This window comes from Saccostrea cucullata, unplaced genomic scaffold (genome assembly GCF_032062105.1).
Source record: "Saccostrea cucullata isolate Sc308-1 unplaced genomic scaffold, CSIRO_AGI_Scuc_v1 ctg34, whole genome shotgun sequence".
In the NCBI taxonomy this organism is placed as follows: domain Eukaryota; kingdom Metazoa; phylum Mollusca; class Bivalvia; order Ostreida; family Ostreidae; genus Saccostrea; species Saccostrea cuccullata.
This window is the reverse complement of record NW_026933012.1, coordinates 323,152-344,296: the sequence shown is the minus strand read 5'-3', so window position 1 is coordinate 344,296 and position 21,145 is coordinate 323,152. Positions and strand designations below refer to the sequence as shown.

Genomic DNA, 21,145 nt, shown 5'->3' with positions numbered 1-21,145 from the left:
CAAGGGAGTTAAAACTGTTTAAAGTTTCAGCCAATCAGATTGCAGCTCACGTACACGCACGTGTATGCATGTGCATGGTGACCATACCTTATTGTAGAAGTCCATTTTATATATCTATGTTCCAATTCCCATCCTGTTTGGTTGAAAACCAAGGGAGTTATAGCTTTTTAAAGATTCAGCCAATCAGATTGCAGCTTACGTACACGAACGTGTATGCATGTGCATGGTGACCATACCTTTTTTTAAAAGTTCATTTAATATATCTATGTTCCAAATCCCATCCTGTTTGGTTGAAAATCAAGGGAGTTATAGCTATTTAAAAGTTTCAGCCAATCAGATTGCAGCGCACGTGCATGCACGTGTTTTCATGATAATTTCTATATATCATGTTGTAGGATATCCTAATGCATGGCTATGTTCAAAATTTCAAAGGATCTCCTCAAAAAACAAGAAAGATATTGAGACTTTAGTTTCAGCCAATCAGAGCAAAGCGCACGTGCATGCGCGTGAGATCTTGCTATTTTGACCATATCATATTGTCTATATTACTAATATATCCTTACATTATGAGTTTCAAAGCATTTTATCAAAAATTTAAAAAGTTACGCCTATATCAATTAAATCGGTCATTTTACATGTTGCACGTGCGCGCTCTTGCAAGCACGTGCACGCAAAATGACCTTTGTTCGGCAAATCTACATAACATGTCTATTGACCATAAAAACATTTTACCTTAGTCGGATGTGTAGTTTACAAGATCACTCAAGGACAAAATTTTCCCAGGAATAATAATAATAATAATAATAATAATAATAATAAGAAACAGAGTAAAAACAATATGTTCCCCAACTTCGTTTGGGGAACATAATAATAAGAAACAGAGTAAAAACAATATGTTCCCAAACTTCGTTTGGGGAACATAATTACTATATGCGAATGAAAATTGAATACAGTGTATTGCTATACATATATAATGAGCAGATGCTACAAACAAAAGAAAATTGGAAGCCTGACTAAATATTTTATATACATGTAGTAAAGTTTTTCATCACATTTTTCATAGTTTTGTTGTAAGGTATCATTATCGTCTTTTCAAGTAAAATATCCATCTATGAAAGAGATGTGTCACATTCTTTGGTATTATTTATTTCGAGTTCCTGTGTATATGTATCGAAGCATCTTAAAAGAATCAAAGTCAATACTGATGACTGAAAAAAAAAACAATTTGTATATTAAACATATTAATAAAAGTTGAGAATTTACTCTAAAGTAGGATTTTATAAAAATGTCATTTTCCAGTTTTTTCCATATCATTATCAAGACTGTAGGTTATCTAGATTGATTAACATTTCTAGAAGTCAGATCGTGGTATAGTAACTGCTCATTAGACACATTACCAAAAGCACATTAGAAAATGTCTTTTATCAATCTCTTGTCGACAATAATCTTAGTCTTAAAAGCTTAATACCTGTTGATTTTTTTGTTTTATAGATTGAGTCTACATTAAATATTAAAAACGAATTCTAAAGGTGGAAAAACAATTACGGTAATGATAAAAATTAATTTCTTTGTGATAACGCAAATTGCAATCGAAGACATGACAAGGGTGAAAAAGAGTTACATACAATGTATAAACCATTACTAAAATGAAAATATGCCTAGTATCAATGATATCCCACTTTAATTTAATGCGAACAGTAAAGAGATGAAAAAAACGCTTTAAATGCCATTTAATAAAAAAAAAGGAGAGAAAACAATTTTATTGCACCCGAGATCTGACGCTTGCAAATAATGCAGGTCAAGTAAGATACTCGTCAAAATATACATCATATACCATTTGTCGGTTTAAGAATATCATGCAGTTTTATAATTATTAACTGCCGTTTGCTTATTTTCCATTTAAGAAAGCATTTTCTTGAAAAAATAACGAACTCGCAAAAATACGTTGTCCTCAATTTGACCATCGGATTTCCGTTTCGGTTCCACAGGAAGGCGTGTTTTTGTGAGTCACGTGACCCTCTTACATATCTGTTTTTTGGACACTTGATGATAACGATAGAGCCCTTGCTCTTAAAGGTCCGCAGAATTGGCTTCTGCTGTCGATGTAAGATCTTATGGAAATATTAATTTAGATGAACACGAGAAATAAATTGATAACATGTATAGTCGATACTGTTTTCCGAGTCTCTGAAGAATTACTTACCCAAGTGAATAGCGGATACTTGAGGAAATTATTAAATCTTCTCAATGCTCAACCCTACTAACTGATACTGAAGTAAAATTAATGGCACTGAAGATGGATCTTTGTCATCTGCTAATTTTTCACTTTGTAATTGCAACAAAAAGCCTGAAAACTCTGAGTTCTTTTGGCAAAGAGTCGCAGCTTACGGTAGTGGGTGCGCATGGAAATTATTCTTGGCCGGAGAGGGACAAGGCGGTGCATGTGGGTGGCGACCTAATATTAGGAGCACTGCATATGGTGCATGAGAGGAGTGAGGATAAAATTTGTGGCCCCATCATGCCCCAGGGCGGGATACAGGCCTTAGAGACGATGTTATACACCCTGGATGTTATCAACGCCAACCCAAAGCTTCTCCCAGGGGTTACCTTAGGGGTACTGGCCAAAGACGACTGTGACAGAGACATTTATGGTCTGGAGCAAGCCGTGGACTTCATTCGAGGTAAAGAAAACATTTAGTTAAAATTTGAAAGGTACAAGAAATGAAAGATAATTGTACACTAATATGTCAATTTCTGCCATTTCATTTGACATTTATTCATTTCAATATCTTGATGGTATTTATGCTCTTTTTGTATTGTACATTGCAACATACTCCTGCTACTGCATTGCGTGCGTTGGTATGATATTGAATTTTATTTTACTCAGGAAAATAAGCTTTACATACTTTTCAGTATTAATGGGCAGATTTGAAGAAAATGATGATTTACAATACAATCAGAATGTTTATTTAAAACAAATTAAAGAACCCAAATCATAAATCACCTGGGTTAAGGCTAGTCTGTTTTACAACATGCTGTATTCATACAGAACCTAGAAAAAAATACCCGGAAAACTGAAAGCATCCATTGGCAATCACACGATCGAGTTCATATAGTTCTAATTTCGAATTGAATGGTAAAAGAAGTATCTTTATTGGCGTATGCATTACTTATATCTATTGCCACAAAGGTATAACAACAGTTTATAAAATTGTTTCGTCACAATGATCAACATTGATCACATCGTTCAATTTTGCCTTTGATGATTTTTTTAACACTTTACTTCCTTTTATAGTTAAAACGTCTACAGACTGTAAAATTTGCCACACTTTTTTGCTCTTTAGTTTTGAATCTCGACTTCTTTTAATTTGAATCTTAAATGAAAAGTCAGAATTTTCTATTTGGACGCGAAGCAAAAAAAAAAAAAAAGTCAGAGAAAACCCGTTCAAAACCGGAAAAGACTTTAGCAGAGAATCCCCCTAATGGAGCTGTGTTATTAATTCCAGTTTCATCAATTACAGCGGCTCCGAAAATCAACTTAGGTTTTGATCCATTGTGATAGGAAAATGATCATCTTAAAGGCCTCGGAGTAGTAGCGACATGTTGATGAAACAATTAGAGAATGAGCCGCCTTAAATCAATTCTGTCCAATAGCCCTCTCGGTTTCAAAAAAGAAACTTTCGGTAATTAATTGATTTTTGGAGACTATCTTATAGATATTACTTAACGAACGTGATTATGAGAATATATAGTTAAGATCGGTACTATTGGAGGAATAGAAAGGTGACAGAGTTCTAATGAAGGGATCACATTCTAGCTCTTTAACATCTTGTCAAGATCATATATTCTTGTAGAAAGTTCAGAAAACACAGAAAAGTCGTGGAGGATTTTTAAGATTTCTTTATTGAATTTATATTGTTCCTTTTTCAGGAAAATAGTTTTGAAAATGAGTACTATATAAAGTAATCTTTATTCATGTTTATATCTAAATGCTCATGAATATATTTTATTGATACAGTGAAAAAGAACCGCTTGTTGTCTAACTAATTTAGTGGTTTTTGATTTCAATGAACGGTGTTGTATTGGTAAATTTCAGTGTGACTTGCCACACAGGTAGAATACATAATATACATAATTCTATGCATCAGTTTTCGATTTAGATGAACACTGTTGCCATGGTTACTAGAATTAGAAATTCCTGTAAACTTTTCTTCTCTACAGTTTTTGTCTGATTACAATCTTGACACAGAAAAAGAGACAAATCAAGAAACATTATTAATTTCTTTTTATTGCCATATCAAACTTGTTTTGTTATAAGTACAAACCAGTAGAACTACAGTCTTGACAGAGACTTTGGTTTTTGTTTTTGTTTTATTAGCTTTACAAGCATACATAAAAATAGAGAATTTAGTGAAAAAAGAAACTTATTGAAATAGTACGTTTATCGACTTCAGAGTACATTTAAAGTACATTTACATGTAAGCCACTGTATGAGAACTTTTTAAGGTTGTTGGTAAAGATAGGAAAACTAAAAAAAAAAAGAAGAAATTTACACTTGTATTTCTGATTGCAAACCCGCTCTATTAATCCTTCCACCATGGCCATGATCATAACTGACTATAGACCTCTATCGAACAAACATTCTAGACATATATTGTACATGTATATTGACATGAGGTGATATCGTTTGTTATTGACCGTGGTCTCCTGTCAGCTAATTTTCCTAACGGCACAAAAAGAAGTTTACTTTCCGTAATAATGATTTTTTTTTTCTGATCTTCTTTTGTTTTATTCCGCGTGAGATTACTCTCATTAATTCTCACATTTCCGCAACATATTGGCGACATTCCTTCACTAGCCGGAGTAAGGTCCCGAAAATAAAATACACGATTCAATTGTAAACTACTTGCAGTTTTATTAAGTCCTCTTCAGGTTTTGCAATAAAGAAATCACTTCCAATATAGGCTGATTATTACACTATCAGAGCAATGCCCTGTCGTGGAAGAGTCTATGGAATCCTTTTTGCTAATTTGGAATTCTGTTAAACCCTTTTCAGAAAAGAAGACAACGATGTTTTAGTCTTTAGTCCCAATTTGATTTTGAATTAATTAAATTTTGGACAAACTAGAGCCATGTACTGTACTTTTGAAACTGTGGTACATGTAGTTCCCGTTCCCATACAGGTGTAATGGTAAAGTCCATTTTTGCTGTAGGAAAATTATATAAAAATACGGATATATCAAGAAGCAAAATGGGAGATCACTATGGCACTATGTCATGACAGTTCAAAGGTATATAGGAGATGTGGATAAGTGATAGTTAAGCCAAAGAACGTACAGACTTCCTGAAAGAACAACACTTCAATCACTATACACTCCCCGCTTTTCACCGAAGGTTTAAACTTGCATATACTAAAATTCCTTTGTGAAAAGGTTAAATGAATTTCTATATTTATTTAAAGAATTTAAGTTAAAAAAACCCATAAAATTAAGGTTAAACAAACTACATTTACAGGACTTTCATGTTATCTCAAGATATCATATTAAAATTTTCCCTTGGCCTTTTTTATACACATACATGTATCTACTAGTATACCCTAAAAAGCGGAGAGTGGGACAAAGAGTAATGAGGGTGCCCGTCCGTTTGTCTGTAATAATGAATGGGGATCCCCGATTACCTGTCTCCTGCTATACAAAGGTAAAACAAGATGTGTTTATAAAATACTCCTGACCCGTTTGGGAGCTTGTGGCAAAGATGCAAAGGTATATGTTTCTCAAATGCAAGTCAACTCATAGTTAAAAGCAAAGAGATAAGGTACGTTGATACTTCAAAAAAGGGACTTGCCTCAATGAATACCAATCGGTACCAATATTTTCACAAACTTGAGCTTGAGTTTGACTTGAATTTGAAAATCTTTAATGTTTGTCATGAACTTCCATGCAGTTGCATCAGCGTTTCAAAAACACATTTTGGTTGAAATTCAAGACTAAAGAGATTATCACAGGTTTGAAAATTATATCACAACTTCTCCTTATTACTGTACATAGTATTTTGGGGAGTAAAAATTGGACATATTGGTGGTCATCCACCGTGATAATTGCATGTTCCCTGTTATACTGATAACATCGATATCTCCATGTAAACGACAGAATCTGCCTGTAATCGATACACTGGCATTCAGTCTCTTCCACAAGAGTTCACATATTTAAGTTTACACACTCTACTCGCATACAGGGGTACTTAAGTTTTATTTTTTGATCTGTTTACATGTATATTTCTCTTAATAATTGTTGTATTTTTTAATTTATACAAGTGAAATCGATAATGATAGTTGTTGCCAGTTTTTTCTTAAAAACACTTTTCACTTATGTCATTCATTTTTAACATTAAAGAAGAATCAAAAGATATTGAAAAATGTTTAAAACTTATTAGATGAATACAGCTACATGTAATCAACATGCATTTTGTTATAGTGCTTACAAGTGTTCATTTGAAATACATAAAATAGAATTATTTCGATTCGTCTTTTGTTTCAATAATTAGAGCTTGTATCGATTTGTTCTGTTGAAGCACTCATATCTTTTATTGTTAGGACGATTTTCACCTTAGTTTGGACTTTCAGAAGGGCGTGGCATTCTCGGCGCTACGTAATGGCAAATACTTGTAGATTGGTTAAGAAATTAATAACATCAGGAACTTGGGTGACAACGATGAGACGGCTCTGTGCCGTGAGAGAACTTTTAATTGGCTGTTTACTACACCAGTTGACATTCGGCCGAATTTCTATTCTATGTATATATATTTCAACAGTGAAGGAAAGCTGTGTAAATTTCAGAAGCTACATAGGTAATGTCGAGAATATCACGCCTTACTGAAAATCCAAACTAAGCTGATAATGGTCCTATGTTATTGTCCCCCGCTTGAAAAGTGGGGGATATTAATTTGGGTTTGTCCGTCCGTCCGTCTGTCCGTCCGTCCGTCCGTCCGTCTGTCCGTCTTTCTGTCTGTCTGTAACGCTTTCGTTTCCACACGATATCTCGAGAACCCTTTGAGCTTTTGCAATGAAATTTAGCATAACAACTCCCTATAGACTAAAGAAGACCCCTATTGATTTTGAGGTCAAAAGGTCAAAGGTCAAGGTCATAAATAAGCAAATTCTGTCTGTTAAAACACTTTCGTTTCCACACGATATCTCTAGAACCATTTGAGCTATTGCAATGAAATTTTATATAACAACTCCCTGTGGCCTATTGAAGACCCCTATTGATTTTGAGGTCAAAAGGTCAAAGTTCAAGGTCGTAAATTTATATATTCTGTCTGTGTGTAATACTATTATTTCCGGGCGATATTTCAAGAATATTTTGAGCTTATGCAATGTAATTTTATATCAAAAGTCCCTAGGACGTCTCTCGCCCCTCTCAAAGTGTCCCGCCCCATTTGTTGTCCCCCGCTTGAAAAGTGGGGGATATTAATTTGGGTTTGTCCGTCCGTCCGTCTGTCCGTCCGTCCGTCCGTCCGTCCGTCTTTCTGTCTGTCTGTAACGCTTTCGTTTCCACACGATATCTCGAGAACCCTTTGAGCTTTTGCAATGAAATTTAGCATAGCAACTCCCTATGGACTAAAGAAGACCCCTATTGATTTTGAGGTCAAAAGGTCAAAGGTCAAGGTCATAAATAAGCAAATTCTGTCGGTTAAAACTCTTTCGTTTCCACACGATATCTCGAGAACCATTTGAGCTATTGCAATGAAATTTTATATAACAACTCCCTGTGGCCTAATGAAGACCCCTATTGATTTTGAGGTCAAAAGGTCAAAGTTCAAGGTCGTAAATTTATACATTCTGTCTGTATGTAATACTATCATTTCCAGGCGATATTTCAAGAAGATTTTGAGATTATGCAATGTAATTTTATACCAAAACTCCCTAGGACGTCTCTCGCCCCTCTCAAAGTGCCCCGCCCCGTTTGTTTTATTAGTATTTATAGTATTACATGGCGCTATTTTTAGCGCAGGGGCATGAGGAGAGTTATTGCGTATAAAACAGGTTCTCGGCGGACTTTATGTTCTTATTACATCTATTAGAACTGTTTAATAAAGGCTAAATAAATCAAACACCATGGATTGTGTAAAATTTTGAGAAAACCGAACATGAAAACATGAATATATACGTGTATGTGACTTCAGTTCTGCATATACTTCTGTCTGTATAAAGCGACTCCGTGGTCTAGTGGTTATGTCTCTCGCTTCAAATGTGAGAGGTCCCGGGATTGAATCTCAGTCGAACGTTTCATTTTTTTTTTTTTTTTTTTTTGTAAATACTTTTTTTTTTACTAAATGATAGTATTGAGCATGTGAAATGAAAAATTTATGAGGTTATAAAATCATCATTACAGTGTGATAAATATTCCATATAAAAAAATCTTCTATACACATAATAAAGAATAAGCAATCAAATCTTTGTATGAATATTGACATACATGTATTTTATTTCCTTCAGTATACATGTATACATTTAATAATTCTACTAATTCAGTCAGGGGGAGCCGACTTTTTCCCTAAGCGGGGGACACGAATTCTCTGAATTAGCTTGTTTTATTAGTATTTATAGTATTACATGTCGCTATATTTAGCGCAGTGGCATGAGGAGAGTTTTTGCGTATAAAACAGGTTCTCGGCGGACTTTATGTTCTTATTACATCTATTAGAACTGTTTAATAAAGGCTAAATAAATCAAACACCATGGATTGTGTAAAATTTTGAGAATACCGAACATGAAAACATGAATATATACATGTATGTGACTTCACTTCTGCATATACTTCACGCTATGTAAAGCGATTCCGTGGTCTAGTGGTTATGCCTCTCGCTTCATGTATAAGAGGACCCGGGATCGAATCTCGGTCGAACCTTTCTTTTTTTTTTTTTATACTTTTTTTTTACTAAATGATAGTATTCAGCATGTGAAATGAAAAATTTATGAGGCTATAAAATCATCATTACAGTGTGATAAAAATTCCATATAAAAAAATCCTCTATACACATAATGAAGTATAAGCAATCAAATCTTTATATGCATATTGACATACATGTATTTTATTTGCTTCAGTATACATGTATACATTTAATAATTCTACAAATTCAGTCAGGGGGAGCCGACTTTTTCCCTAAGCGGGGGACACGAATTCTCTGAATTAGCTTGTTCTTTAATGTGTTCATCCAATGTCCTTCTTCTATACAAAATAAACAATTTTCTGATTCACCTTTAGTTATATGAGAATATTTTATTTACATTTGTAATAGTGAATGTATATTGTTTGTAAGAGATTTATACTGGAATAAATGGTAGCAATACGACGCACACCTAGAATCCCATGAATCTTTCATCCATGGGCTTTTTCTTTGAATTGTTCAATTGTTGTTTATTTTACATCAAAACCCCTAAAGCTGCTATTGAATATTGCTTCAGAAAATATGAAATACTTGTAGACGAGTATAAATAAATTATTTCTTATATGTCAAGTTAAAAAAAAAACCACAAGGATAAGATCACAAGGCAAGTTGTCGAAAGTTCTTAATAGTTCAATTTCGTTATTAACGCAAGAAAACCAATCAGCATCGTTATACGCAAATTCTGAAAAATCCACAAAGCTTTTTAAAATGGATCTTAAGTGCCCAAACACTCAGGGAAGCAAGAGAGGCTTAGAAAAGTCATTAACGGACTTAATTCGATTTTTACCTCTAAGCTCAATGTACACTTTTTCTTTCCCAAGAAAGCCATGCCAGATATTGAAAAATTGGCTAAAGGCGCTGTTCTTTTTCATACTGTTTTGTTGTGGTTAAAGCTATCTGTATTATGTTTCTTTCTTTTCTTTTTTACATTTTCTTCTATTGTATTAATAAAAATAAAATAATATAAGAAAGAATGGGGGAAAAACACTTTTGGAGCAATTCATTGAACAACGGAGGTAACTTAATGTAAAATAATAATAATGCTAAAAGTGAATTGTAAACTTTATGTAAAATAATAATGCTAAAAGTGAATAACTGAGTTGTTTTTCGTACAATTATTATTCAAGTAAGTAAGTGTTAACCTAACTGGAGATCTAGAGTCGCTGGTCTTAAAAATTGAAATGTAAAAGAGAGAGAGCAACAATGTCACTCACTGAAAAGTGCATGTTTATTGCGCACCAAAATGCGCTGTTTCTAGATTTATTTCTCTGTATATTTATGCTGCTATGTCAAAATATTATTTACCGTGTTTTCCTAACATATTTCATTGACTTCTACCACACAATACATTCCTAAAAATTGTTGTTAATAGTCCTGTTGGGCCTGAAACTGAGATCATCCAAACGTTCGCCTATTTATACGGCCATTTCGAGAGACAAAACAATTTGGTCCATTTTACGTGCTTCGTGCGAATACCCTTTTGTCATGGAAGAAGTACAAAATAAGCTAGGAACATGTGGTTAGAAATATACTGAAATTTACTGAGAAATAAATCAAGAAGTAAATGTACACTTTTTTCGATGAGTGGCATTGTTGGTCTTTAGTTGTCAATTCCTTTTTTTCAATCCAGCGAACTACAGATCTACAGCTAGTAAAAATTCCCGGCCCTTACGTAATCATTTTGAAAAAAAATGTAAAAATTTGGATGGAGTTGATAAGCTGAAATCGCGTTTGATATTTTAATTGCACACTGCTCTGATAGTACGCAACATGAAAGATAACATCTTTCGTTTTTACGTCACTCGACCTTCTTAAATTAATTAAAATAAAACTTAACATTTTTCAAGGCTCAATAGCAAACATAGGAGGATCCGAGTACAAGTGTCACGACGGATCTGATCCGGTCATTCCTGGAGTGATTGGAGCGCCATCTAGTGTGACTTCAATTCAAGTAGCAAATTTACTGAAGCTGTTTAAAATTCCACAGGTAAGATTCAGCAGGACTGTGTACTAGTACTTAATTTAACTTTGTTTAATTTAACCCCTTTTGTGTCAATAGATATATATACATGTATATGCGCAAGCAGTATTTAGTACAATAGATAATTTAGATGGAATTCGTTCGTTAATAAAAAAAAGTTTATTATTTATAAGAATGAATCAGCTATTAACATACCTGATTTTATATTCTTAAACAATTTTGGTGCATTTGTTTTACATTTTAAAAATAGCCATTTTTCAAAGATGTACGTGTAAAATGTCAAATCCCAATGGATTTTTTTTATGGTAATGATTTTTATCGTTACACCCAATGTTCATCTGTGTTAAAAATCATTTAAAATTTAACAATTTTTCAATTTTATGATCTATTTTTATAAAAAATGTTTTAAGTAATAGCTTTCGGTCAATCAAAGGAGTAATATCACCTTTGCACTTATCAGTTTATCGATGTTTATTTCGTTATTGTTTCAGTAAAACTCATTGTTATACCGGCCTCAGGAAGACAGTTTGGTTCTTGGGTCAGACAAAATGCATGTTGCCCTCGAACTCAGTCAATCGATGTATATCATTAAGCACGAATTGAAGAATATCCAAGTTCTTTTTAGCTTTTTTTCTACTTGTATTTAAAAACACTTTTCCATTTTGTTTCCAAAGAGGCAGTTTGATTCTGAATTTAACTTGAGTGAGAAATTGCTTAGGAGTGAGCATCAAATCAAGGACACCAGTCAGAGTCAGCTGCGGGTGATCTATGTATTTCTGTCAAAAAAGCAGAATTTGTCAAGTATTTTAGACTACGTTGTTGGGCATTAGCAAAATTTGTTTGCATTTCGCGAACACATCTATTTTCTGGTATATGAGTCGGTGGACACAAACACAATATGACATAGCTATATTTCAGTAGTCCTCCGCAGTTAGCACTGTGACGTCGTACATCAGCTGTAAAACGTTCTCACATTTGGACAGGAAATGAGAATTTTTTTGACAATAAAACATATCAGAATACGTTCCTAAACAATCTCCATGCCTGTCAATACTCGGTAATAAGTCAGGCCTATATTCAACGTCAGACCCTGTTTGCGCAGCCGTCAAAAACCTGTAGAAATAGCGAGTTTTACACAGAATAGTGAAACTAATTCATTTAGGAATCAATCACGGACTGATATTCCGGGAAACCCAAGCTGCCTTTGAAACTCGAATCCTTCAATGCATCAGAAGGACTTTCCGTGTCATGAATTAAGACTGCCCCACGGCAAACATGTTACATTATACGGAGTGAATATTGGAATATTACTAAAGGATCTCTGTATTGTTTAACATTCTGTCAAACAAATTAGATTAAATAATGTTACATCTTAGAGGACTTATAGTTCCATAAAGTAGATTTTGTTCCAGATAAAAAAAGAATCCTCAGTTAAATTAAACCAATGATGAACTTTATCATACTTAAGCAAAAAGAAACGGATCCCAGAAATCCATTGAAAAACAAAATTGCCTGATATTTTGTCAATAATTATAAGAAAATATCATACATGTAGATTTTTTTTCAACCTATGGTTTCCAAAACTGATCAAATTATTTCTAAACAAAATAAAAACTTGTACAGTAGACATTTACGTTAAAAATGAATTAATTCTGTTGACTGAAATACACATACTCATGGAATGTTTGAAAAATGATTTACTTAAATGAAGAATCTAGATTTGGCTCTATGCAAATATGCACTTTCAGAAAATAAGTTTTACATGCATCGCAATTGGCGTGCGAGTGTATTTTTGCTACTGTATATATTAGAAAAATTCTCATTAAGAAGATTCGACTACTCCAAATAACATTTTATTGAAAAATTTACTTTCTAAAACTCCATTCTGCAATTTTTTCATTCATTTTGGTAGGACCTCTGAACAAAATGATATCAATTATTGAAAGCTTATCGAAAATAAAACACGGATAACTTATAATGAGAAATAAATATTAACTTTCCTTTTCCAATTAAAAAGAAAATTACAAATATTTTTTTTCTGTCAGAAACTCATAACTGAAAACCAAGTTGGATATAATTGTATTGTTCGAACATAACACTTTGTGATTTAAGCCTCAACCTAACTTTCTAGCTCACCTAAGCTGAAAGTTGAGGCGAGATTCCTTATCTCCTATTGTCCATTGTCCGCCAATAACTGTTATAGCTTTACCGTCTTTTGCAATTTTGGATCATAACGGTGACTTGCATAGACTGAAAGAATTACAAAAAACAATACCCTTGTTAATAAGTCTAAATGCATGTTATTGCTTCAACTTTAGCAGTGAGCAATGTATCCAATCAATAAATATGAAATGTACTGTTCCTCATGACTTGACTCCTCAGGTGAGCTTCTTCTCTACCAGCACTGTGTTGAGCAACAGAGACAGGTACCCTTTCTTCCTAAGAACCATACCATCTGATGTCCATCAGGCGCAGGCCATGGTGGAACTAGTGCGCATGTTCGGATGGACTTATGTCTCGGTGGTTTATGAGGAATCAAGTTACGGGATGCAGGTAAAAAAAAAACAGACTGGTCATTTCAAAAGAAACAAAAATGAATGCAGTCCTCATGCTGGAAATATCTTAAGTACTTTATCCATATAATACAACAACAACAACATTGGTTTTTAAGGGTTTTAACGAGCTGGAGAAGCTTTTGAAGGCCAGTGAGATCTGCATTGCGGCGACAGAAAAGTTAATCAAGGATTCCGGTGTGGCTGGCCAGGCTACCTATGACAAAACCGTGGAAAGGCTACTGGCGAAATCAAACGCAAGGGGTGAGCACCGAGTATAAAGGAGTCTTTCACTTTTGATAGTAATTTTAAGATCTCAGCATTTTATAATTAATTTTTTAATAAAAAATTAAATATTTCTTGTAATTCATCTTGACAGGAATGATTCCCCTTGATGAACCATTCGATTTACATTTTCTGCATTTTATCTTTGCTTTGTTAATGAGTATAAAATTCTCAATCAGCAAAAAATCTGTCTTTGCTAAGGTATGTTTACTAATGATTATGTCAGGCCCAATCATCACTGCAGTAAAGTCTGCAATTGACAGTTCTTCTCCATAACAATGGGAAAACAAACCCATCTGCAATCATCAATATGCAAAACTGATACTCGCATATAAGTCGGTTGTATTTTAGAACTTTATATTGGATGAATTTAGCGTTGACCCGCTTGAAAGTGGGAAAAAAAACATTTTGCCAGAATACTGGTATTTTGTCAATTTCCAGTCTTCAACTTTTGATGAATGGCGGTCCGCATTTTATATTTACCGCGATAAGCCAAAAAGATATATAAAGACAATTAAAAAAAATTGCTCTGTGAAGAAATTTTTATAAAACTCAATAGCAAGTCTTGAAATTGCTAAATTTTAACTACATGTATAGTAAAACACTGTTTTGAACAAAGGGAAGGACTCTCAGAACAAAAATATCTAACTCTGTGCGATTTTGCCATAAATATTATATCAGGTTCCGTGAGCCTCTTGTTTTAATATACACTCCATAAATAATGGTAGAAAAAAGTATATATTCAAATTTTCCTTAGAACTATAGCATACATTCCTAGCTTACATCCAAATTTCTCCCCTGCGTTGTAGGCGTGATTGTATTTGGTTCCGACCAGGAGGTTGGTGAACTGATGCAGGCCGTCAGGCGGAAGAACGCCTCCCGCTGGTTCTCCTGGATTGGAAGTGACGGCTGGGGAGGGCGGAGCCTCGCTGTGGATGGCAACGAAATAGAGGTAGGTAGGACAGTTCAGGTCACCGGGAACGAAGTAGAGGTAGGTAGGACAGCTCAGATCACCGTTAACGAAGTAGAGATAGGTGGGACAGTTCAGTTCACCGGAAAAATTTCAAAACTGTAAAATTCAACTCAGGTGGCAGAATATATAGAATGAATTTTAAAGACCTGGGTTCTCTGTCCTCTAAGATTCCCACAAACCAAAATCTCCCGGCGTGCAAAGCTGTTGTTGGCTATATAGTTGCAAAACTGCTTATATATTTACCTCATTTGTACTTATTTCCTTTCGGTAGGTAGAGGGTGCCGTGACAGTTCAACCATTAGCATTTGAAGTAAAAGGGTTCAAAGATTATTTTCTCAATCTCACGCCTCAGAACAACAAAAGGAATCCCTGGTTTGTGGAATTCTGGGAACAGCAATTCAGATGTAAATACCCAGGAAGCAATTGGACGCCATACAATGACGGTTTTAATGTGACGTGTAGCGGAAACGAGCAGATTTTTCCACAAGAATTCGAAATGGAGGCACAGCTTCAATTCGTCAGCGATGCTATAATGAGTTTTGCGTACGCTTTCACAGTGAGTTTTATTTGTTGTTCATTTGAAGATGATCTATGTCTTTTGAGATCAAGAATGAGTATATTACAAATTCTGTCGATTTACAGAATATGCTCGCAGATTTCTGTGGAAACGGTTCTGGGTTATGTGACGCTATAATGCCAATTGATGGGGAACTACTAAAAGACTACTTGGTCAAAGTGAATTTTACAGGTACGAACACGTGCATACTTTTGTGGCATAATTCTAAATCTGTGGAAGGTACAATATGGCTTAAATGTATAAAACCTTACCGCGATACATTGAGACTGTGGTAGACTCTGATTGAAGCAAGAAAAATTGAAATCACAAGAATCAATCAATTATCAGTTCTGTTCTCTAGGTTTGTCTGGACAGCAGTTTGCGTTCCTTCCCTATGGGGACGCTCCAGCGCGTTACCGGATCCTGAATTACAGACAAGTCACAAGAGGGCGCTACGAGTGGAAGACCATTGGTTTCTTTCTGGGAAAACATTTATTTCTAGACAGCCAGTCCTCTAAACGAATTTACACAATGGAACAGGTATTCATATAGAATGGCCAGATATGAAATTTGTCCTTTTCCGACATACCCTCTCTTAATTTTACCTCCCAGTGCTTTCAAAATTAAGGTCTTCTATTATTATATTGAATTGTTATACACTCGAAATACGTTACCTATATAACCATTTTGCTGTGAAATTGTCAATTTTAAGAGTTTTTTTTATAAAACAGGTAAAGTATTACTGAAGGAAAACAATAAAATACAACATGTGTAATAGATTTCAAGTTACATCATGATAGTATCATGATACATTTAGTTATCTTGTTATTATACTACCGTATGGGTTATGCTGATTGTGTTGTATGTTCTACAACACATAGATGGTTGACATGAAGTTTCGCTGGGAAGAGCCCGAACACCCTGAATCAGTCTGCAGTCGACCGTGTCAGAAAGCGGAGGCCCATCATATGATCGACGGCTCAGCGTGCTGCTGGACCTGTTCTCCTTGTCATCTGTTCCAGTATCTACCCACCAAGTACGCATGCGTTGACTGCCCCTTGGGCACCATTCCCAGCTTTGATAGGCAGCACTGTGTACAAATACCGATTGTTTATCTGAGGTAGATTTGATATCATTTAATAAAAGTTGTGCCATTGTGAGTACACATTGAACAACATGCCATTGATTATAAAAATATTTTTAAAGGTTAACGCAGAATTATTGCTAAGTGTTTGAATTTAATTAAACAACAAAAATGGAATGAAGTGATTACGAAGTCGAAAATGTATTTCAATTAATCAATAAAATTGTGAAGCCATTTTAACTGGTATTGGAAGGAATAAATTCTCGACTTATGAGGAGTCGAGATGTCAAAAATCAACGTTTCAAACGTATTATAATATTTAGAAAATACATGTACATGTAGATCTGTGTTAAATTAATTCAATATTTGGCTAACGATTTTCACAATTGCGTAATCTCAAATTTTGTAGGTATACAGATGCCATAGCATTGGTTGCCATGACGTTTGCTTCTCTCGGTATCATAGCAACAGCTGTTGTCATGGTGATCTTTATCATATACAATGATACCCCAGTAGTTAAGGCGTCAGGGCGGGAGCTAAGCTTTGTTCTTTTATTTGGAATTTTTATGTGTTATGCCATGACTTTTATACTGGTCTCAAAACCAAGCGAGATCACCTGTGGTGCTCAGAAGTACTGCATTGGATTATCATTCTCCATAGTGTATTCCGCCATACTCACAAAAACCAACAGAATATCTAGAATCTTCAGAGCAGGTAAAAGGACTTCAAAACGACCTCGATTCATCAGTCCACGATCTCAGCTATTTATCTGTGGGGCGTTTGTAGCGTTTCAGAATGCCGTAGGAATTGTGTGGCTGTTACTTCGTCCGCCCCGGGCTGTACCGTATCATGCAGACCGTGACGACCATCAGCTTGTGTGTAATGATGCGGTTGGAGCCTGGTATATGGTTGGCTTCACTTACCCGATTGTTCTCGTGATTATTTGTACATTCTATGCTATTTTGACGAGAAATATTCCAGAAGCATTCAATGAATCAAAGTATATTGGATTTACAATGTACACAACTTGTATTATATGGTTAGCATTTGTGTCAATCTATTTCAGTACTGAACATAATATTCACATTAGAATAGCAACTATGTCGTTTTCCATAAGCTTAAGTGCCACGGTAGGACTGATTTGTATGTTTGCCACAAAACTTTATATTATAATTCTTCATCCGGAAAGAAATGTCCGACAGAGCCTGTTAGCAGCAAAGCCCGTTATGCCATCTCCAAAGCTAAACAATTGCTACTCCAGTATACCTTCTAGTTACCATTCTAATGGACGACAGGACACCGCTCAATCTGTCCAGTCCGATTATGGAGGTAAGACATTAACCTGACACCGTGCAATCTGTCCAAGTCAGATAACAGAGGTAAAATAAACCTGACACCGCCCAATCTGTTTGAAGTTATGATAATTAAGAAAATCAAATAAATGCAAAACCTCTAAAATGCCCAACTAAATCTAAGTTCTAAGAACACGGCAATACCAAAGAACTATATGTTGAAGAAGTCATATACTTTGAACGTGTTGAAATCTCTAAAATTAATAAAAACTGAGTAATAAGAATTTAATGTAAAATTGATAATTTCGATTGCTTGGACCTAATGGGAATAGGGAATTTCTGTTGCTGCAAAGACGTATTGTTAATATAGAAATAATTTGTCATTTGTATGCTTCCTTCTATAAAGATATTTGTTATGTGTGGCTGCTTTGGTACCACGCATATTTATAAGCCGATTACAAAAACAATCTTGATTGAATAAGACGGACCAAATTAATTTGGTCAATGAAAAGATGTTTATCATTGTCTTGGGGATCGCGCGGAGAGCAGGGTTCCGAAAAGGTTAAGCATAATTCTTGGTCCTTCGTTCTTCCCTGACTGTGTCCTGTGGTCGAAGCACTTTATTTGATTATCCAGTTATTGGAAGTGCCATAAATTCTAGCGTAGAAGATGGTATCGATTCCTAACGTGTTAATTAGTATGACGGAATATGAAAGCGATATCCATTGATCTTTTATTAGACAGGATACAGCCCCCAGTCTTGAATGTCTTCTCTCTCTCATTTGAAGGGTTTTTATTACATTTTCACGTATGAAACTGGAGGCATAACCGTTTGTCTATTATTTTGTCTTCCAGAAATTTTAAATTTTAGATATTGAAATATTGAATCGGATTTGGATGGATCCTTCTTCGGTTTTGTTCACTAAAAAATAAAAAAAAAAAGGACATCGCAATGCAGAGCATCCCCCTCGCAACGAGCATATAAGAAATCAAATCAGCGTGCGACATGTCGATCCCGATGGAAATTACGTCACTTCCGTTTCACAAAGAATAAACTCACTCGCCCACAAACGAACACAAGCTATTGCGTTAATATATACCCTCCGACCCTGTTGTGAGGGGATAATTAAGTAACCTTGAGACAGTGGGATAAGTGTGCTCTATACATACGTTAATAACCATGCAGTTATTAAAACTGTGCTGGCATTGTTTTAATCTATATTTCTTGTTACAGATATGGAAATGATGAATAGACTGCGGCCCTCCTCCTCTTTTAGTAGTACCATCAGTCGCTCTACGTGCGCCACCCAGACGCTAGCTAACGGTACCAGCATCAGCACTCAGACTTTGGAAGCCATCTCAAGAGGAGCAGACGATGTACAACTTTAACATCACGTGACAACTTCTTTCTTCAATTAAGACTAAACCCAAAAATTTACATGTATGTGTAAAACAAATCTGAAGCTACATATGTGCTTAAGAAATTGCTTCCTGTTTTGTATTTTAATATCCATCTATTCAATAATTGTTTTAAAATCTTTGCTCTAAATCTGTATGCCGTGGGTAAAGGGTAGTAAATACACCGATGTTCCGATTCACGCTGCAGCTACGATTTCTGGATTTCATATCAGATTTACATTTTTGTAAGGTTCTGAACTTCTTCACTTGGTGTGTGTTTTATTGCATTTTTACAGTATATCATCTTCGCTAGCGAAAGTTTTTCGGTCTGCTCTGCTCCCCATAGCTGTTTATGGGGATTGGACCTTAAAGCCTTGGCTTTCAAAGATGACAGTATATATGAATTCAAATTCATGAAATTTGATTATCATGCACTCACACTCTATTATCCTAGTATGTACTTATTTGGAGGTATACGTGTGTTATATACAGGGACCATGTCATCCTCACAGCGTCATATTGATTCTGAATCCACTCGTGGGAGCAAAGGACACGATTCAGGTGCATGTGTGAGGATGGGAACATATATATTAAAATCTGTTTGTACCTTATTTGTGGCATGGAATGGCATTTTATGCAACATGTGTACGAATAAATGTAACTCTATTACTTTTCTTTTGTGTGAATTTGTAGATGTCAGATGAGAAAGATCGGAAGAATGAAAGAGAGGTTGTAGTGATATTTTTCTATGACTATGATTTTTGATTTGAATGGACAAATAAAGATATTTTAATCTTTATGTAAGTTGTTAAACAAATATAGATCCAAGATGGGAAACAACCACTCCATGTAGGGCCATTTGTTTTCTTGGGGAAGAAAAGGTGTAAATGTCTTTTGCATGGAGGCCACTTTTGAATCACTCGGAGCTCAGGTTTGCATGGAGCGGAGTCAGCCGAGGATTGCCGATTGCTTCTGAATAGAAAAACTGCAATTTCGCGCATGCTCAAAATTCTAATTAGTACTCGTATATACATAGTACATTCGGTAGACTTCTGCAAAATGAAATGGTTTTGATTTTTACAAGTTAACACTTAAATTGTTCATAGTAACCATTGCTAACACATGTATATTCTTGTCTTTATAAACTGTATATAACATCACCAAAATGTACATTGCAGTAAGTACAGGCGACGAACATCTGGAGTTGAACTTCGTTTAGAAATGAGTTGAGTTCCCCTGAGACGGGTCGTTAATTACTCCTTTACATTTAATCGGTTTCCATGGTGTCCAGAGTTTTTTAAGTGAAAAAAATCTCAGCAAAATACATTTGTCATTCATCACCAACATGGTCAAAATGACAATTTAATTGATGGACGGCATTAAATTAGAGAAATCGACAAGTCATTCATATCAATTAGCGCGTGAAAGTGACACGTTTTGACGGTAAATGCGAGATTCCGCCGGACAGTTAACCCTGTCTTGATTTACTCCCAATCTTATATAGCCATTAACTCCTTGTCGTGGAAATTGAGATGTTTTTAACTTTATTATCTGCAGTTTCTGGTCCGTAATACATTTTTCTTAAGACATAACTATCAATCATCTATTGTTGGAAGAATTCCTGGATTAGTTTATAGATAATGTTCCTTGAATCCTTGTTGTGTTCAATTAGGACTCTATTTGACTCGGGAACTGAATGCTAAGTAACACTTGTGGACAGAAATAAAGTACATGTAATGTTCTATAAATCTGCTTACTTTATTGCCTTTTGCTTCGATAATTCATTACATTGCTACGCTTTAGGTAGTTAGTGTTAGGTTCGAGGAATTCGAGTTCAGATCTGAGAAACATGCAATTCAAAATGAAGATGTTTCGCAAAAATCTAGACTCATTAGGACTAAATGCATCGTAGAATCTGAGTAGCTATTGTTCTGCAGGGCGGACTTATACGCTATGATTAATTGGCATTTGGGGAGGAGGAGGGTACGATATGTATTTCAAAAACTGTGAATATCATTAGATAAAAAGAAATATTCAGATGCTAACTAAATTACATGTAACAGCTTGTCTTGTTT

At 34.9% G+C, this 21,145-nt stretch overlaps 2 protein-coding genes across 2 annotated transcripts in view; both read left to right on the top strand.

Annotated features, from left to right (window-relative positions):
* Positions 1 to 21,145, top strand: part of LOC134236909 (protein SCO1 homolog, mitochondrial-like) — a 176,459-nt gene that overhangs the window by 125,856 nt on the left and 29,458 nt on the right. The window lies entirely within an intron of this gene.
* Positions 2,285 to 19,739, top strand: LOC134236911 (metabotropic glutamate receptor 3-like). The gene is made up of 12 exons (XM_062719079.1): positions 2,285 to 2,681; positions 10,797 to 10,936; positions 13,313 to 13,483; positions 13,602 to 13,746; positions 14,577 to 14,723; positions 15,016 to 15,296; positions 15,383 to 15,488; positions 15,658 to 15,836; positions 16,178 to 16,416; positions 16,790 to 17,709; positions 18,907 to 19,340; positions 19,563 to 19,739. Exons 1-11 carry the CDS (start codon positions 2,285 to 2,287, stop codon positions 19,059 to 19,061), a joined length of 2,880 nt encoding a protein of 959 aa, XP_062575063.1. The 3' UTR covers positions 19,062 to 19,340; positions 19,563 to 19,739.